At 43.2% G+C, this 20,524-nt stretch overlaps 1 protein-coding gene across 4 annotated transcripts in view; it reads right to left on the bottom strand.

The window, feature by feature from the left end:
• HDHD2 (haloacid dehalogenase like hydrolase domain containing 2) overlaps nucleotides 1–18,447 on the bottom strand; it is a 49,539-nt gene extending 31,092 nt beyond the window's left edge. Inside the window, exons 1-2 of one of the 4 annotated variants that reach the window (XM_019986674.2) lie at nucleotides 18,311–18,447; nucleotides 3,541–3,651 (exon numbers count right to left, since the gene is read on the bottom strand). In XM_019986674.2, the coding sequence (XP_019842233.1) occupies nucleotides 3,541–3,641 (101 nt within the window). In that variant the 5' untranslated portion in view covers nucleotides 3,642–3,651; nucleotides 18,311–18,447. Of the gene's footprint in view, nucleotides 1–3,503; nucleotides 3,652–17,313; nucleotides 17,916–17,949; nucleotides 18,088–18,310 lie in introns of those variants that run through there. The other 3 variants (XM_019986676.2, XM_019986675.2, XM_070779004.1) reach the window with 3 other exon arrangements.
• Between the last annotated feature and the right edge of the window lie 2,077 nt (nucleotides 18,448–20,524).

Raw genomic sequence — 20,524 nt, forward strand, 5'->3', positions numbered from 1 at the left:
ATTTCAGCAAATTTGGAAAACTCAGCAGTGGCCACAGGACTGGAAAAGGTCAGTTTTCATTCCAATCCCAAAGAAGGGCAATGGCCAAAGAATGTTCAACTACCACACAATTGTGCTCATTTCACATGCTAGCAAGGTAATGCTCAAAATCCTTCAAGCTAGGCTTCAACAGTACGTGAACTGAGAACTTCATACAGATGTATAAACTGTATTCAGAAAAAGCAGAGGAACCAGGGGTCAAATTGCCAACATTTGCTGGATCACAGAGAAAGCAAAAACATCTACCTCTGCTTCACTAACTACACTAAAGCCTTTGAATATGTGGATCACAACAAACTGTGGAACATTCTTAAAGAGATGGGAATACCAGACCACGTGACCTGCTTCTTGAGAAATCTGTATGCAGGTCAGGAAGCACCAGTTTTTTTAAAAAAGAAGCAACATTTAGAACCAGACACGGAACAACGGACTGGTTCAAAATTGGGAAAGGAGTATGACAAGGCTATATATTGTCACCCTGCTTATTTAATTTGTACATCATGCGAAATGCTGGGCTGGATAAATCACAAGCTGGACTCAAGAGTGCCAGGAGAAATATCAACAATCTCACATATGCAGATGATACTACCCTAATGGCAGAAAGTGAAGAGGAACTAAAATGCTGCTTGATGAGGGTCAAAGAGGAAAGTCAAAAAGATAGCTTGAAACTCAATATTTGAAAAAATAAGATCATGGAATCTGGTCCCATCACTTCATGGCAAATAGATGGGGGAAAAGCGGCAACAGTGGCAGATTTTCTTTTCTTGGGCTCCAAAATCACTGCAGATGGTGACTGTAGCCATGAAATTAAAAGATGCTTGCTTCTTGGGAGAAAAGCAATGACAAACCTAGACAGCATACTAAAAAGCAGAGACATCGCTTTGCCGACAAAGGTCCATATAGTGAAAGCTATGATATTTTCCAGTAGTCATGTATGGATGTGAGAGTTGGACCCTAAAGAAAGCTGAATGTCAAAGAGTTGATGTTTTAGAATTTTGGTGCTGGAGAAGACTCCTGAAAGTCCCTTGGATAGCAAGGAGATCAAACCAGTCAATCCTATAAGAAATCAATCCTGAATATTCATTGAAGCACTAATACTAAAGCTGAAGTTCCAATACTTTGGCCACCTGATGTGAAGAGCTGACTCACCAGAAAAGACCCTGATGCTGAGAAAGACTGAGGGCAGGGGGAGAAGCGGGCAACAGAGGATAAGATGGTTGAATGGCATCACAGACTCAATGGACATGAATTTGAGCACACTCCGGGAGATAGTGAAGGACAGGTATGCTGCAGTCCATGGGATTTGCAAGGAGTCAGAGACGACTTACCGAATGAACAACAACAGTGTTTTAATCTAAAACTAATTTTAATTTACCTACAATTAAAAATTTTATATTAATACCCTGTTGGGCTTCCCAGGTGGCACAGTGGTAAAGAACCCATCTGCCAATGTCTCTTGCCTTTAAGATGCAAGAGACGTGGGTCCCATCCTTGGGTTGGGAAGATCCCCTGGAGTAGGAAATGGCAAGCCAGTCTTGTATTCTTGCCTGGGAAATTCCATGGACAGAGGAGCTTGGCGGGCTACAGTCTATGAGGATGCAAAGAGCTGGACATGACTGAGCACTCACACATGCCATGTACACCTTATATTTTATGCCTGCCCCGAACAGATACAAGGCATAAAAGCACTGTCCATAATTTAAAATAAGCTAGAAAATATAACAAAAGAGATTTTTAAGCTTTTACTCAAAGAGCATTCAATACCTTTATATGATTAAATATTTCATTATAATCATGATTATCTCTATAATACCTGTGTGGTAGCCTTGCCTAAAAACACACTAAATTTGTTTTAGGTGCTTAAAATCTCTCAAAAGAAATTGAATACTTTAATATAACTATCATCTGAAAAATGAATAAGTGTAAGTACTGAAATGATCATATTATTTCTAACAACAATTAAAAAAAAAACCTTTCTTTTTGCTGGTCGCTTAACTTCCCTAAAGCTATTTGTTTCCATAGAAACCAAAACTGGCAGTGACAGTATATGATCTCTCTGGGGTGGAGACCCGCCTGTGCCAGTGAGAGGACAATTTGTAGGCTCTGGCCCCTCCCGAATGGCAGGCTCACAGGTTACAGATGTACTTAGAGACGTCATTCATTATTTACCAGAAATTAGATTTTTCTATCAATCCAGAGCAGAAAGCTCATTTGTGAAGCTGTACAAGCACTTGTCCAACAGGACAGCAAACTGATAAACAGGTATCCTTTTCCCTAGAAATCCTGAGAAAGACCATGGCAAGGAGTCAAGAGAAAGTCCCACTCTCCAACTCATTTAATTTGGGCCTTAAACAACATGTTGCTGTCCGCCTGTAAAAGAACACCATGACTCCCAGCTACATCAATAGCTTCCAACTGATGCCCACCACATCTAACATCTTTTCACACTTGCTGAAGCCCCACATGGAGAGAATACCAAGTCGGTGTTGCTCTCTTGCCACAACATCTGGCACTGGTACTAGTCATGAGATTCCCTGAATAAGAGCAGACCAAGAATGCTGTAAGGTGTAAAATGATAAAGCACTACATGCTAAGTATTGCTGACTTTAAAACCTCCTTCAAATTATTTTAAGGTAAGATGCTAAATAACATTACTAGTTGTGTCATGCATGCGTGCTCAGTCGTGTCCAGCTCTGTCCGACCCCATGGACTGCAGCCCACCAGGCTCCTCGGTCCACGGAAGGTTCCAGGCAAGAATACTGGAGTGCGTTACCATTTCCTCCTGCAGGGGATCGACTCAGGGATCAAACCCTCATCTCCTGTGTCTCCTGTGCCAGCAGGTGGATTCTTTATCACTGAGCCACCGAGGAAGTCCCAGTTCTACTGTCCTGAGGAGTATTTTTTCCAGGATACTCAGAAACAAATATTCACGTTCACTTTAACAAGCTTTTCTATAATATGCATTTTTTAAATCTAGACTTTAGGTAATCGATGCATCAGAAATATAAGACAATCTTCAACCTTCAAAAGCATTAAATTTAGTTAATGGAGATAATTCTAAAATTTCAAGTCCCTTAATTAAATTTTATTTGAGTAGCTGCACACTCAGCGCTAGGTCTTAACTGAAAGAGCAGAACTAGGCCTTTGTGTATGTGTGTGTTTCATTTTGTGATTCCAGGATTCATCTGCAATTTTTCCAGTGCTACTTATTCCACATTTTCGAATCTCGAGCTTTCATTCCCAAATTTACATTACTTAGAAAAAAGACACACATGAAGAGCAAAAACACAGACCAAAAGGCCAAACCTAACAAAAGGCTTGGAGAACAATGTGTGGAAGACACAACAATGCATACATTTTCCAGCTAAGCCCAAGGCAGTTTCTGTATCTGCGGTAAATCGGTGAAATGCCATCTTAAGGCCATCCATTCAGCTAATGATCTGCCTTGGCAAAATGGCACTTACAAACATATTTGTCAGCTGAACGTGGAGGATAGCTTGCCTTTTAAGAGCTTCCTGTGCGCCTGGCACAGCTGCATCTTCAATGTGAAGTGTGCCACTGAGATCGACCAAAACAGCTTTTAATGCACGGCGTGTTGCCATCCTTCATTCCCTAGGAGAGAGCAAATGAAATTAAAAATACAGTTTAGGAAACAATGGACAATTAAAACCTGGTAAGACTTCAAAATATCACTCGTATCTAGAAAGATACTGCTTAATGTTAAGTTGCTTCTCTTGTAGCAAAGAAATGTTTTTTAAAAATAAAAAATCCAAATTTCACCCATAAATTTGTCTTTTTTTAAGTCTTAGGGGAAATGTTAAAAGAGGGGTTACATTTACTTCAGATTTTTTGAAATAATTCTTCACAGACCAATTCATTCATCTATTTTTATGTGTGAGAAAATGTACTCTGAAGAATGGGTGGATGGAAGGAAGCCCTAAATCACTTGCAAAATCTTTTTCCGCTCTGGCTATGTACCATGAAAATGTTCTAATCGCCAGTCTTCACCCTTATATCCTGAAGTGGCATATACGGCCAAAGAGCTACTAGTATTTGTAGATCAGTGAGGAGGCTGCGACCAGCGCACTTAAGTGTGGGCGGCTGCGACCCGCGCACTAAGCACAGCCGAGAGGAGCTACCCCATGTCCAAGGTCAGGGGCAAAAGCCGGGAGGACCCCATGCCCGAAGGGTGGCAGCCAAGAGGAGTTACCGCACGTCTGAGGTCAGGGGCAGTGGCCAGGAGGACCAACCCCACGCCCCCACACCCCCACGCCCGAGGCCAGGGGAGGCAGCTGGGAGGACCAACCCCACGTCCAAGGAGCGGTGGCTGCGTGGGCGCAGGAGGGCCTAGAGGAGCTATCCCACATTGAAGGTCAGGAAGGGCGGCGGTGAGGAGATACCCCTCGTCCAAGGTAAGGAGCAGTGGCTGCGCTTTGCTGGAGCAGCTGTGAAGAGATACCCCACGCCCAAGGTAAGAGAAACCCAAGTAAGCTGGTAGGTGTTGCAAGAGGACATCAGAGGGTAGACACACTGAGGCCATACTCACAGGTAGTCAATCTAATCACACTAGGACCACAGCCTTGTCTAACTCAATGAAACTAAGCCATGCCCGTGGGGCAACCCAAGACAGGCGGGTCATGGTGGAGAGATCTGATAGAATGTGGTCCACTGGAGAAGGGAATGGCAAACCACTTCAGTATTCTTGCCTTGAGAACCCCATGAACAGTATGAAAAGGCAAAATGATGGGATACTGAAAGAGAAACTCCCCAGGTCAGTAGGTGCCCAATATGCTACTGGAGATCAGTGGAGAAATAACTCCAGAAAGAATGAAGGGATGGAGCCAAAGCAAAAACAATACCCAGCTGTGGATGTGACTGGTGATAGAAGCAAGGTCCAATGCTGTAAAGAGCAATATTGCATAGGAACCTGGAATGTCAGGTCCATGAATCAAGGCAAATTGGAAGTGGTCAAACAAGAGATGGCAAGAGTGAATGTCGACATTCTAGGAATCAGCGAACTCAAATGGACTGGAATGGGTGAATTTAACTCAGATGACCATTATATCTACTACTGCGGACAGGAATCCCTCAGAAGAAATGGAGTAGCCATCATGGTAAACAAAAGAGTCCATAATACAGTACTTGGATGCAATCTCAAAGACGACAGAATGATCTCTGTTCATTTCCAAGGAAAACCATTCAATATCACAGTAATCCAAGTCTACGCCCCAACCAGTAACGCTAAAGCTGAAGTTGAATGGTTCTATGAAGACCTACAAGACCTTTTAGAACTAACACCCCAAAAAGATGTCCTTTTCATTATAGGGGACTGGAATGCAAAAGTAGGAAGTCAAGAAACACCTGGAGTAACAGGCAAATTTGGCCTTGGAATACAGAATGAAGCAGGGCAAAGACTAATAAGAGTTTTGCCAAGAAAATGCACTGGTTATAGCAAACACCCTCTTCCAACAACACAAGAGAAGACTCTACACATGGATATCACCAGATGGTCAACACCGAAATCAGATTATGTTCTTCGCAGCCAAAGATGGAAAAGCTCTACACAGTCAATAAAAACAAGACCGGGAGCTGACTGTGGCTCAGATCATGAACTCCTTATTACCAAATTCAGACTTAAATTGAAGAAAGTAGGGAAAACCACTAGACCATTCAGGTATGACCTAAATCAAATCCCTTATGATTATACAGTGGAAGTGAGAAATAGATTTAAGGGCCTAGATCTGATAGATAGACTGCCTGATGAACTTGTACAGGAGACAGGGATCAAGACCATCCTCATGGAAAAGAAATGCAAAAAGGCAAAATGGCTGTCTGGGGAGGCCTTACAAATAGCTGTGAAAACAAGAGAAGCGAAAAGCAAGAGAAAAGGAAAGATATAAGCATCTGAATGCAGAGTTCCAAAGAATAGCAAGAAGAGATAAGAAAGCCTTCCTCAGCGATCAATGCAAAGAAATAGAAGAAAACAAGAGAATGGGAAAGCATAGAGATCTCTTCAAGAAAATTAGAGATACCAAGGGAACATTTCCTGCAAAGATAGGCTCAATAAAGAACAGAAATGTTATGGACCTAACAGAAGCAGAAGATATTAAGAGGTGGCAAGAATACACAGAACTGTACAAAAAAAGATCTTCACGACCCAGATACTCAGGATGATGTAATCACTGTCCTAGAGCCAGACATCCTGGAATGTGAGGTCAAGTGGGCCTTAGAAAGCATCACTACGAACAAAGCTAATGGAAGTGATGGAATTCCAGTTGAGCTATTTCAAATCCTGAAAGATGATGCTGTGAAAGTGCTGCACTCAATATGCCAGCAAATTTGGAAAACTCAGCAGTGGCCACAGGACTGGAAAAGGTCAGTTTTCATTCCAATCCCAAAGAAAGGCAATGCCAAAGAATGCTCAAACTACCGCACAATTGCACTCATCTCACATGCTAATAAAGTAATGCTCAAAATTCTCCAAGCCAGGCTTCAGCAATACGTGAACCGTGAACTTCCTGATGTTCAAGCTGGTTTTAGAAAAGGCAGAGGAACCACAGATCAAATTACCAAAATCCACTGGATCATGGAAAAAGCAAGAGAGTTCCAGAAAAACACCTATTTCTGCTTTATTGACTATGCCAAAGCCTTTGACTGTATGGATCACAATAAACTGTGGAAAATTCTGAAAGAGATGGGAATACCAGACCACCTGACCTGCCTCTTGAGAAATCTGTACGTAGGTCAGGAAGCAACAGTTAGAACTGGACATGGAACAACAGACTGGTTCCAAATAGGGAAAGGAGTACGTCAAGGCTGTACATTGTCACCCTGCTTATTTAACTTCTATGCAGAGTACATCATGAGAAACGCTGGACTGAAGAAGCACAAGCTGGAATCAAGATTGCCAGGAGAAATATCAATAACCTCAGATATGCAGATGACACCACCCTTATGGCAGGAAGTGAAGAGGAATTAAAAAATTTGATGAAAGTGAAAGAGGAGAGTGAAAAAGTTGGCTTAAAGCTCAACATTCAGAAAACAAAGATCACAGCACCTGGTCCCATCACTTCATGGAAAATAGATGGGGAAACAGTGGAAACAGTGGCAGACTTTATTTTTCTGGGCTCCAAAATCACTGCAGATGGTGACTGCAGCCATGAAATTAAAAGACGCTTACTCCTTGGAAGGAAAGTTATGGCCAACCTAGATAGCATATTCAAAAGCAGAGACATTACTTTGCCAACAAAGGTCCGTCTAGTCAAGGCTATGATTTTTCCTGTGGTCATGTATGGATGTGACAGTTGGACTGTGAAGAAGGGTGAGCGCCGAAGAATTGATGCTTTTGAACTGTGGTGTTGGAGAAGATTCTTGCGAGTCCCTTGGACTGCAAGGAGATCCAACCAGTCCACTCTGAAGGAGATCAGCGCTGGGATTTCTTTGGAAGGAATGATGCGAAAGCTGAAACTCCAGTACTTTGGCCACCTCATACGAAGAGTTGACTCCTTGGAAAAGACTCTGATGCTGGGAGGGATTGGGGGCAGGAGAAGGGGAAGACAGACGATGAGATTGCTGGATGCCATCACTGACTCGATGGACGTGAGTCTGAGTGAACTCCGGGAGTTGGTGATGGACAGGGAGGCCTGGCGTGCTGTGATTCATGGGGTCGCAAAGAGTTGGACACGACTGAGCAACTGAACTGAACTGAGGAGGATATTTCAAGTAATACAGTAATTTTAGTCAGGAAATATTTTCCTTATGCTATAATGTCCAATTTCCCTTTTGCATATATCTCCTTTAAAGTATGTTTATTATGAGTTATATCATATAGACAGTGAAATATAACGGGAATACAAAGTTTAAGTATAAAGATAACGGTTCAAAGATAATAAGGGAGTGGTAGGAATTGTATGGAATCTAAAGACAAAAGGATAGGACTGCCTGCATTTTTAGTTTTTTAAACTTTTTTTCCTTTTGTTTTTATAATAAAATATTTCAGACATACAAAAGGTATCAAGAATAATACAATCCCTTTTATCCATCATTCAAGTTCAGAAACAGAACATCATCGGCAGAGTGGAGCCCTCTGTGTACCCCTCTAATCTGAGTCCACATCTTTCCTGCCCCAAGGTTATTACTTTCCTTATTTTGAAGTGCTGACAGCTTAGTATTACTGTTCTTCTATGTACACTTCATGACTTGCTTTACCATTCCACATTGCTTGTGAGATGTAGCCATGTTAACACAGGTAGATATAGGTCATTTTCACTGCTGTATGGTATTATTCTATTGTGTGAAAGCACAATTTATCTTTCTCTTCTCCTGACCATGAAGGCTGAGGCAGCTCTGCACGTATTATAGTGAAGGGTGCCTCTGTGAACATCCTTGTGCATGTCTCCTGGTGGCCACGTGCGTGGACATTTCTGAGGTCTTGCTGGGTCTGAGGGTGTGTGCTCATTTCACCCTCCCGGGATGTTGCCAAGCTGCCCCATTCCTTGTGTCTTCAAACGGCTCATGTGTACTGAACACTTACTGTGTCTGGCCCTGAAGAGACAGCAGAGCTGGAAGAGCCATTTTCTTTAAAGTGAGAAGCAGATGGGAAAGAGGGAAAGAACCCAGGGATGATACAGGTAGTGAAGGAAGAGCTCTCAGGTGGTTGACTGCATCCCTGGGACACAGGTGGATGGGGGCAGACCTCTCTCTCCTAGCTGGCTCCCTCCGAGATGCACTGTGAGAGCTTGGGTCACCAGGCCTGGGTGTTGGTCCTGGGTCTGCCTCAAATTGACTGTGTGACTTTGGCCACGTGCCTTCTCTGGTCCTGAGTTTCTCCTCAATATGTGGGGCAGGGAGGCAAGAGGAAGCCTCAGTCTTTACTGCCTCCAGCCGGGCAATGTGGGATGAAGGTATCAGTGTAACACGCGCACAGCCCTCTACCCCAATTTCGTCTTCTTTAGCCTGCTAACCCCTGCTGGGTCTGTCTCCCAAGCTGCCAGGAGTACGCCAGGCTGTCCAGCATTACCCTGTAAGCGTTGGTCCCCCGTAGGGGGAGTGCTGTCAGCAGGCGGAGGGATGGCAAAGATGACTCCTCAATTCCCTCCAGCTTCTAGGTATTAGCTCCTTAGCTCCTCTTATTTCCCAGACCCCTCCTACTCCATGTCAGCCATCTCTGCACACAGGAATAAACATAAAAAAGAAACCCCGAGTGAGCCCAGAACTGCAGTCCATTGCTGGCCAGTGGCAGCCGCTGATCAAGGAGCACTGAGGACTGCCACTGGGCAAACTGGAGAAAAGTGCATTTCCCACTTGGTCAGCTGTCAGCATGTCCGGACCCAAGACGGACGCAGAGGCAGGAAGGCGCAGAGACAGTGTGCAGGCTGGGCCCAGGGACCCGTCAGCCAGGACGGCTCCAGGCCCTCCCTGTTCCTTCCCAAACCTGATCAGGGCTTCCCTCAGGGAGCTGGAACCTGGGTCCCAAATGAGGGAGATGCAGAAGGCAGGGAAAGCAGCACCAGCGGTAACGGTGAGGTAGGTCCATGGTTTGGGAGTAGCTGCCTACCCTTGGGCAAGAGTATTCATCATCCCAAGCCTCTACTTCCTCATCTATATAAGGGGAAACACACTTGTGAAGACCCTGCAGGGCTGAGAGGGTTCACTGAGTTAAGGAAAATGCCTGGCAGTGATGAGCATAGAGTAGGAACATAATCTATGTGTCCTGTTCTTTCCCACTCATCTGTCTAACAGGTACTTCCCTCTACCTGCCCCCCTACCCCACCCCATGCATGGCCTGGGGTCTCAGACCAGGAAAGGTAAGAAGCGAGAAGTGACTGGGAATAATTCAAAGAGAAAGAAAGAACAGCTCCCATTTACCCAATGCTATAGGTGATCTGCATAGATATGGGAGAAGGCATGGCACCCCACTCCAGTACTCTTGCCTGGAAAATCCCATGGACGGGGGAGCCTGGTAGGCTGCAGTCCATAGGGTCGCTGGGAGTTGGACACAACTGAGCGACTTCACTTTCACTTTTCACTTTCATGCATTGGAGGAGGAAAAGGCAACCCACTCCAGTGTTCTTGCCTGGAGAATCCCAGGGACGGGGGGGCCTGGTGGGCTGCCGTCTATGGGGTCGCACAGAGTTGGACACGACTGAAGCGACTTAGCAGCAGCAGCAGCATAGGTGATCTGCACTCTGCTAAACACTCTGTAGTCTTTACTACGTCACTGAAAGTTCTCAGCAATCCCAGAGGAAGAAATTGAGACTCTGAGAAGTTACTAACTTGCTCAAGCTTAGTTTTGACTTTGAATCATGTTAATAGTTAATGTATTCAAATGTAAATTAAGCCGGCCCTAAAATGGAATTCAAACAAACTACAGACAACTTCTGTAGAGTGCTGACTCTAGCCCTACCATAGGATATACTCCAAGGACAAAAGAACTGCAAGAAAATCTTGAACTTAATTCAGCAGGCTTGTTGTTGGTAATGGTAGTGGTATGAGTTCCAAAATAATTCCATGTGTGTTGTAGGACTGAGTAAATCAGCACATACTGTTGATGTTTAGAAAAAAATCAGGGTTCTCAAATGGAAGAAAAGAGCTATAAATATGGAATGGGAGGACAGGAAGAACCCTGTTGTGTGGTTTAGAATTAGAGGTGTCATTATGAATTCGTGATTTAAAAACATTTATGTATTTCTTAGCACTCTCCACTAAAAGGAACAAGAAGCAACAAGACTCCCACAGTTATGACCACAGCTAATATGCACTAAACAAAGCAGGGCTGGGGCGGCCGAAATACGGGTAAGTCTGGAAGATAATGTTTTACCAGATCACAGGGGACAAAAAGGACAGGGGAAGCAGGGGATTCAACTGACCAAACCTGGGGCAACGTGAGCACCGAAAAGAAAAAGGTAACAGAAATGAGGAACAATAATACAGCCACTGGGTGAAAAGTTGTTAGGGAATAGTAGTTAACCCTTGAACAATGCAGGGGCTAATTTACGCATAACTTACAATTCACCCTCCACATCCAGGGTTCCTCCACATCCTTGGATTCAACCAACCAACAACTGTCTAGCACCGTAACATCTACTACTGAAAAATATCCAATTATATGGACCCACGCAGTTCAAACCCACACTGTTCAAGGATGTTTAATCACTCAGGCTCAAATAATCACCCACAAATTAAGGTTCTCCATTAACTACGAATGAGATACTTTCCACATACTTTTACAGTGGGAAAAATGGCCAAATAATCCCTTAACCAAATGATAAAATTAACACCCTTAATAATGGGGGAAACTGACATTACATGCTTCCTGGGAAGACTTTTGTAGTAGTCCTGCCTTTGCAGAATTTCTGCCAAAAATGTGTAACACAAATCAATCATGGCAATTCCAAATTCTATAAAACTGGCTTGAACTTTTCAAAAAAAAATCAATATCATAAAAGACAAAGAAGAGGCTGGGGAACTGTTTCAAATTAAAGATATGTGGAGAGACATGACAAATAAGTGCAATGCATGAGAGAGACATAAAACAAATAGACCAAAATATTAACAATTAGTAAATTGTGGTGAAAGGTATATGGCTTTCATTGTACCATTTTTTACAAATTTTCAACTTCTGGAGGAAAACAAATTTTAAAAAGATCTCTTTTAAAAATGGGCTGAAGGCACAAGAAAGATGTTTTCATATCTAATAATAATCGTAATATAAAAATGAAACTTGTATGTTTAGCCAGCCCCTAGTTTAAGATTAGAAAGAACACCGCTAATACTGCCGCACCTCCTATATGAGCCCCTTTAGTTACATTCCCTTCCTACCTCCCAGAAGCAATTAACATAATGAATTTTGTGATAATCATTTTCTTGCTTTTCTTAATATTTTTACTTGTCACACAGCTTTAATTTAATGTCTTTTAACTCTATAAAAGTGAGATCATAATTTTGTGGCTTTCACATTTTGCTCAACATTGTATTTCTGAAATTGATCCACATTGATGCCTGTCATTTTCCATCAAAACAAACACCAAATCTCCCCATTGGGATTCTGACTAGAACTGCACTGGATCTATAGAGCAGTATTGAGAGAACCAAAATCCCTACTATATTGAGCCATGGAACTTCTTTAAGATGATAAAAGAGTATTTACAAAAGCATTGGAGAAGGAAATGGCAACCCACTCCAGTGTTCTTGCCTGGAGAATCCCAGGGACGGCGGAGCCTGGTGGGCTGCCGTCTATGGGGTTACACAGAGTCGGACACGAGTGAAGTGACTTAGCAGTAGCAGTATAGATAGCCAACATTAGACTTATCAGTAATATATTTGTAAGTTTATAACTTATACTTCATACTATAAAATCAGATATCAGTAATAAACTGAAAACAATGCGACAGGGAAAGACACAAGGATGTTACTACCACCACTTCTATTTAACATTGCGAATGATACCTCAGCTAATGCAGTACAAGAAAAAGGTATAAGGATTGGAAAGAAGAAGCAAAACTAACGTTATTCATGATGAGTTGATTGTATATACAAAAATTCAGGAGTCTAAAACAAAGTAAAAAAGTGTAGCAACTAATATTGGAAAATCACTATGTCACAATTAGAAAACTAATTTAAAAAAAGGTATCACTTACAGTAGTGTCAGAAAATACAGTTACCAGAAAGTCTAACAAGAGTCACTTCCATGGCAAAACTATAAAACCTCAATGAAAGACACAAAGAAGACTTAAATATATAGACAGATCTTTTAAAGGACCCGATATTATGTAAGCTTCCCTTTTTAATGACCAGGAGATTTAAAGCAATTCCAATCAAAATCCCACAAAGGGTTCTGTGGAACTCGATAAGCTGATTCTAAAACACACACCAGTACAAATAGCCAAGATACTTCAGCCCAGATTGAAGAGAAAGAAGATGGGAGCCTTGCTTTTCCTAACATCCAGACAATTCATCAGGTCTTGTAACTAATTAAGATGTTGTGGTATTAACAAATGAAGAGAAAAACTGATCAATGGAATAGAGAACCAAAAAAAAGACCCTTTTCGAGTCCTAACCCCAACCAGTGTGGAATCTTGATATATGACAGAGATAGTGTTTCAGATCAGTGAAGAAAGAAAAATGACTACCTATAGCAGAAAAAAATGAAATTAGACTTCCATATCATACTACATGTGCCTCCCAAGTGGCTCAGTAGTAAAGAATACACCTGCCAATGCAGGAGATGTGGCTAGAGACTCGGGTTTGAGCCCTGGGTTGGGAAGACCCCGTGAAGAAGGAAATGGCAACCCAATTCGGTATTCTTGCCTGGAAAATCCCATTGACAGAGAAGACTGAAGGGCTACAGTCCATGAGATCACAAAGAGTACGACACAACTTAGCAACTGGGCATGCATGCATCATACTACAGACACATTTTTCTGTGTTTAAAGATTAAACAACCACATGTTTAAGGGGAAACTGTAAAACTTTTAGATAGGAGAGTGTCTTCATGATCTGAGGGTAGGAATGGCTTTAAGATATAAAAAGCATAAAGGAATAAAGGAAAAGACAGATATTTCAACAGTACTGTGAAAAGAGAAAGAGAATAGAAATATATAGAGTGAAAAATAGATTTGCAACACATGTCAGAAAGGATCAGAGTCCAGGAAATATAAGCTATAAATATTAAGAAAAAGATAAACACTTAATAGAAAAATGGCATAAGATCTCAATATACCCTTTACACAACAGCAAATCTGAAACGAATTATACAATGGAAGTGACAAATAGATTCAAGGGATTAGATCTGATAGGCAGAGTGCCTGAATAACTATGGACGGAGGTTCATGGCAGGAGGCAAGGATCAAGACCATCCCCAAGAAAAAGAAATGCAAAAAGGCAAAATGGTTGTCTGATGAGGCCTTACAAATAGCTATGAATAGAAGAGAAGCGAAAGGCAAAGGAGAAAAGGAAAGATATACCCATTTGAATGCAGAGTTCCAAAGAATAGCAAGGAGAGATAAGAAAGCCTTTCTCAGCGATCAATACAAAGAAATAGAGGAAAACAATAGAATGGCAGTCTAGAGATCTCTTCAAGAAAATTAGAGATACCAAGGGAACATTTCATGGAAAGATGAGCACAATAAAGGACAGAAATGGTATGGACCTAACAGAAGCAGAAGATATTAAGAAGAGGTGGCAAGAATACACAGAACTGTACAAAAAAGTTCTTCATGACCCAGATAAGCACAATGGTGTGATCACCAGCCTAGAGCCAGACATCCTGGAATGTGAAGTCAAGTGGGCCTTAGGAAGCATCACTACGAACAAAGCTAGTGGAGGTGATGGAATTCCAGAGCTATTTTAAATCCTAAAAGATGATGCTGTGAAAGTGCTGCACTCAATATGCCAGCAAATTTGGAAAACTCAACAGTGGCCACAGGACTGGAAAAGGTCAGTTTTCATTCCAATCCCAAAGAAAGGCAATGTCAAAGAATGCTCAAACTACCGCACAATTGCACTCATCTCACATGCTAGCAAAGTAATGCTCAAAATTCTCCAAGCCAGGCTTCAACAGTACATGAACCGTGAACTTCCAGATGTTCAAGCTGGATTTAGAAAAGGCAGAGGAACCAGAGATCAAATTGACAACATCCGTTGGATCATCAAAAAAGCAAGAGTTCCAGAAAAACATCTATTTCTTCTTTATTGACTACACCAAAGCCTTTGACTGTGTGGACCACAAGAAACTCTGGAAAACTCTTTAAGAGATGGGAATACCAGACCACCCGATCTGCCTCCTGAGAAATGTGTATGCAGGTCAGGAAGCAACAGTTAGAACTGGACATGGAACAGACTGGTTCCAAATAGGGAAAGAAGTACGTCAAGGCTATATATTGTCACCCTGTTTATTTAACTTCTATGCAGAGTACATCATGAGAAACGCTGGGCTGGAAGAAGCACAAGCTGGAATCAAGATTGCCGGGAGAAATATCAATAACCTCAGATATGCAGATGACACCACCCTTGTGGCAGAAAGCAAAGAACTAAAGAGCTTCTTGATAAAAGTGAAAGAGTGAAAAAGTTGGCTTAAAACTCAACATTCAGAAAACGAAGATCATGGCATCTGGTCCCATCACTTTGTGGCAAACAGATGGGGAAACAGTGGAAGACTTTATTTTCTTCGGCTCCAAGATCACTGCAGATGGTGACTGCAGCCATGAAATTAAAAGACGCTTGCTCCTTGGATGCAAAGTTATGACCAACCTAGACAGCATATTAAAAAGCAGAGACATAACTTTGCCAACAAAGGTCCATCTAGTCAAAGCTTTGGTTTTTCCAGTAGTCATGCATGGATGTGAGAGTTGGACTATAAAGAAAGCTGAGCACCAAAGAACTGATGCATTTGAACTGTGGTGTTGGAGAAGACTTTTGAGAGTCCCTTGGACTGCAAGGAGATCCAACCAGTCCATCCTAACAGAAATCAGTCCTGAATATTCATTGGAAGGACTGACGCTGAAGCTGAAACTTCAATACTTTGGCCACCTCATGCAAAGAACTGACTCATTTGAAAAGACCCTGATGATGGGAAAGATTGAAGGCAGGAGGAGAAGGGGATGACAGAGGATGAGATGATTGGATGGTATCACTGACTTAATGGACATGAGTTTGAGTAAACTCCGGGAGTTGGTGATGGACAGGGAAACCTGGCGTGCTGCAGTCCATGGGGCCACAAAGAGTCCGCCATGACTGAGCAAATGAACTGAACTGAACTGAATAATCATCAACGTATCCTTTACAAAAGAGCACATAAACACATGAAGATTTTCAAAAAAACTCATTGGTAACCAAGGATATGCAAATTTAAAGCAGAATGAGATTACTGCAACAACAAAAAAAATAGGCAAAATTTAAGTCAGAAAACATCAAAGGTTTTCCAAAGCAACTCCCTTATACTGCTAAGTGAGAGAATTGGTTCCTAAACACTCATTTAGGAACCAATTTGGCATCACCATACTCTATGACCCAGCAGTTCCGCTCCCAGGTATTAAATCCTAGAGATTTTTTCATACTCTACCTTTAGATACAAACAAAAATGTCCAAAGCAGCACTGTGTGTAATAACCAGGTACTGGAAACAATACAAATGTCTATCAACAGCAGAATGGACAAATAAATTGTGGTGTATTCAAACACAGAATGCAAAAGGAGGTGGAAATGAATGACTACAATTACATCATCCTGGGTAAGGAGCAAGTCACAAAAGAATACATGCCGTATTACAGCATACACAGGTGACAAAACCACAAGGAGGAGGGAATGATTAAGGCAAGGGTGGCTGACAGGCAGTGATTCCTGCAGGGGCTGGGCAGGAGAGCACACCAGGAGGCGCACAAGGGTGCCTCCAAGGTCTTCTTGACCTAGACAGTGAGTACACAGTGTTTTTAATTATTTAAAACTGACATGTTCTTCGTACTCTTGTGTAGATGACATATTTCACAACAAAAACTAGTCTTGCTATGTTTTAGTCATTTCTCATACATTTCATAATCATAAAAAACTAAATTTTCCCAATTAATGTACATCAGTATAACAGCCCTCATCAAGTATTTTGATTTTAAAATAAACCTCTGGTTCCATCTGTCTTTCATAATGAATCTGCAAGGGGAGGGGTGGTTAAGGGGGAAGAGTGCAGAGGCAATAAAAGATATTATGAGCTCTGGTTAATCAAGATTCCACTGCAAAATCCTTTCTAACAGTCCTCATCAGTTTAGTTCCGTTGCTCAGTCCTGTCCAACTCTTATGTTATTCTATTTCTGATCTTTATTGTGACCTTGAAACGGAGCATTACATCAATAATAGCACCAACTATAAACCTGCCTGAGAGGGGAAGCAGCTTGTTAGGCAAAAGACTAGATTGTTCCAAGTGACTCTATTTAGACGTGTGACAGTTAAAGGATTCTTTAAAATACACTGCGTCACTAAAGGTAAGGCTATAGTAAATCAACCCTGAATATTCATTGGAAGGACTATCGCTGAAGCTCCAATACTTTGGCCACCTGGAGCAAAGAGCTGAATCACTGGAAAAGACCCTTAGGCTGGGAAAGATTGAAGACAAAAGGAGAAGCGGGTGGCAGAGGATGAGATGGTTAGATAGCATCACCAACTCAATGGACATGAATTTGAGAAAACACTGGGAGGACAGAGGAGCCTGGCATGCTATACAGTCCATGGGGTCAGAGTTCTACACGACTTAGCGACTGAACAACAAATCCGAACTACAGGTAAATACCTGATAAACTGCAAGATATTAGTATCACTCCAGAAAACTGCAAAGGCTTCAAAGGTGGTCCTTGTTTCTTCATATAAAGTCCATGTCCCACCATCTCTCATGGCTTGAACAAGTTATGTGAGAGATACTTTACAAGAATCATAATCAATTGATACTGGTACATATTCAATGAAAAGAAAAAAATTCTCTCTCATCCCCAAAAGAACTCTTCAAGATACTTCAGAGAATATCTCCCCCTGAATATCCCTGGGGCTTCTCAAACCAAGTCCTTGTTATCCTCCAGAAGCTACTCTTCATCCTGCGACCCTTATGCGTGAATGGGAGCACCATCAACGTAGATGTAACCACCAGACTGTCCCTGGCCTTCTTCCCAATCAGTCAAGGGCCAAATCATATCATGGCTACCTCCTGTACAGTCTTAAATCCACTCACTTCCTTTCATTGTTATCCAAATTATCTTGGCTTTTGAAATCATCACCTCTCATCTAGAATATACCAACAACTTTATGTCCTCTTTGCTTGGAATCATCTTCCTATTTCTAGCTCTTATAACTGGAACGAGTCCATGAACAGGGCTCTTTCTGCATTAACTTAACCACGACCCCCTCCTCCTTCTCCTGAGGACAGGTCACGCACCGTCCGCCAGCGCGAGGTTCAGCGCCTGGCAAACGCCAGACAGACGGGAAGGGACGCGGGCTTCGAAATACAGTTCAGGGGTAAGTTCCAAGGAACGACCAACACCCCAGAGCCGCCGCTCACCCAGCGCTAGCAGGGCGGAAGCGCTGCTGGCCCGCTCGGCGCACGCGCGGCAGTGCCGCGCCGAAGGCCGTCCCCGCCGAGAAGGCTGGGCGAGCCTCACCCAGCGAGCGCGCGGGTTGGTGTAGAAGCCAGGAGGGTGGGGGCCTAGAGATGCCACCGCTTATGTCCTCAGCTTCCTCACAAAGAAAGGAAGCCCCCAGACGGGCGGGCACTTGCCCGTTCCACAGCGGCTCCTCACCGGGCTCGCAGAGCCGTTCTCAGCAAAGGCGAAGGCCCGGCTAGCGGAGAAACCAGGACGGCCGCGTCCCTCCACAGCGTCCTTGCCGGGGGAGCCCAGAGCGCCGGGAAGTGGCCTGACGACGCCGGAAACAGGACCTGGGCTGCGCCGGAAGTCCCGCCTCTCCGCAAACGTCTCCGCCCCGTCCGCCCTGGGTTACTTTCGCAGGTAACCGTTTAGCTCCTGTGCGAGCTAACCGGTCTAGTGCTACCTCGTTACCTTGTAACAGAATAAGTGGTTATCGAGACCTAATCCCTTTAAGTGGGGGCCCTGCTGGGCTTGAATAAAGCAGGAAAAACAAAAACTTATGCTTTTGTCCAGTAGGCAATTTCTCGTTCCACAGCAGTGTTGTCAAACCAAGTTATTATTACCTTTCTTTGCGCCATGGTCGCTTACTCTGCCACGTCAGTGAGACAGCCTTCACAACAGGCCAAAAAGAGCTGTTGGGGGAAGGGCTCGTGACTTTACTTGGAATGCCAGCAAACTGAGAAGGTGGCTGACTGGGGTCCCAAAGAACTGTTTTACCATTTTACTCTGAAAGGAGAGGGGGCGTGGGCTGTTGTGAACTTACTGGTGCCTCGGGAGACCCCAAAAGGGGATGCGATAATCCTTTGTTGTTTCAGTCAGGTCATCAGTTCAGTTCAGTTCAGCCGCTCAGTCGTGTCCGACTCTTTGCGACCCCACGAACCGCAGCACGCCAGGCCTCCCTGTCCATCACCAACTCCCAGAATCTACCCAAACCCATGTCCATCGAGTTGGTGATGCCATCCAGCCATCTCATCCTCTGTCGTCTCCTTCTCCTCCTGCCCCCAATCCCTCCCAGCATCAGGGTCTTTTCCATGGAGTCAGATCTTCGCATGAGGTGGCCAAAGTACTGAAGTTTTCATCTTCAGCATCAGTCCTTCCAATGAACGCCCAGGACTGATCTCCTTTAGGATGGACTGGTTGGATCTCCTTGCAGTCCAAGGGACTCTCAAGAGTCTTCTCCAACACCACAGTTCAAAAGCATCAATTCTTCGGCGCTCAGCTTTCTTCACAGTCCAACTCTCACATCAGGTCGTCATGTTCCTGTAAACCTCCAACTTGAGACAAATGTTATTCTCTGTTATGCAACTTTTTATCTCTATATACCTTGAAATGGCAAGCCTGGGAGGCGGAAGCTTTGAAAATGGGCTATATATTTCAGGCTGTGGGCAACAATCCTTTACAAAGGTTCAGAGTCAACATGACTAAGCACAGACAACAGAGCACAAAGGTTAAAGATTAAAGGAACAGATCCAACATGGAGTTAGCTTTTTTCCCCTTACACTTCTCACCCATTCTGAAGGACTTATCTCGGAAGTCATCTCCTTGATACTGCCCTTGAAACACCCAGTCTCTGAAGCAGTTTCCTGCTTTACTACTTGAATAGCATCTGGCACTCATTGCTGTCTTTTATTAACCACTATCACTGACAGAAGTGTCCCTCTTTTCCAGCATAAACTTACTCCAAAACTTTATGCTGGCAAGTTTCCTGCCCTGCCTCTCTAAGGAACAGATGGGACAGGTCTTGCCTGTTATCCCTAGGGGAGCAATATCTTGGGATATGTAGAACCACTTCACTCACTGCTTCCTTTCCATACACATTGGGAGTCTCCACTCATCTCCCTTTGATCTAACTAAACCCCTTGAGTGCAGAGATGGGCATCCTAGGCATTCTATATGAAAATGACTAAATGAAAAGCCTTTAAGAGCAGTCTGACATCAATTTACACATATGAAACCCCTTGACAAAACTGCTGCTCTACACTTGACTGGGGACTCATTTACTGCTAGAACACCCACATCCCCTCTGTCCACTGCTGCAGTCAGCCGTGTTGTAAGCCATAACCCTTTCTGATCCTTGGACTAGGGACCCTTTGCTTTTCTTCCTCACTGGGACTGCAGGTTGCTTTCATCTTATATTTGTTAAGTCAGTTTTCTGCTGGAGGGCCAGTAGAAGGAAATGTAAACTATTCCTAGTTTCCCCTTCAGAACTAGGAACTGTGTGTGTTTGATCAAATTAAAACACCACCAAAGGATTTTAAGTAGGTAATATTAAGGCATGTATTTTTCAAAACACTTAACTCTGGCTGCAATATGGAACAGATGGGAGAGGTGACGAAATGTATGTGAGACTGGATAAGAATCTATTGC

This window comes from Bos indicus, chromosome 24 (assembly GCF_029378745.1).
Source record: "Bos indicus isolate NIAB-ARS_2022 breed Sahiwal x Tharparkar chromosome 24, NIAB-ARS_B.indTharparkar_mat_pri_1.0, whole genome shotgun sequence".
Taxonomy (NCBI): Eukaryota; Metazoa; Chordata; class Mammalia; order Artiodactyla; family Bovidae; genus Bos; species Bos indicus.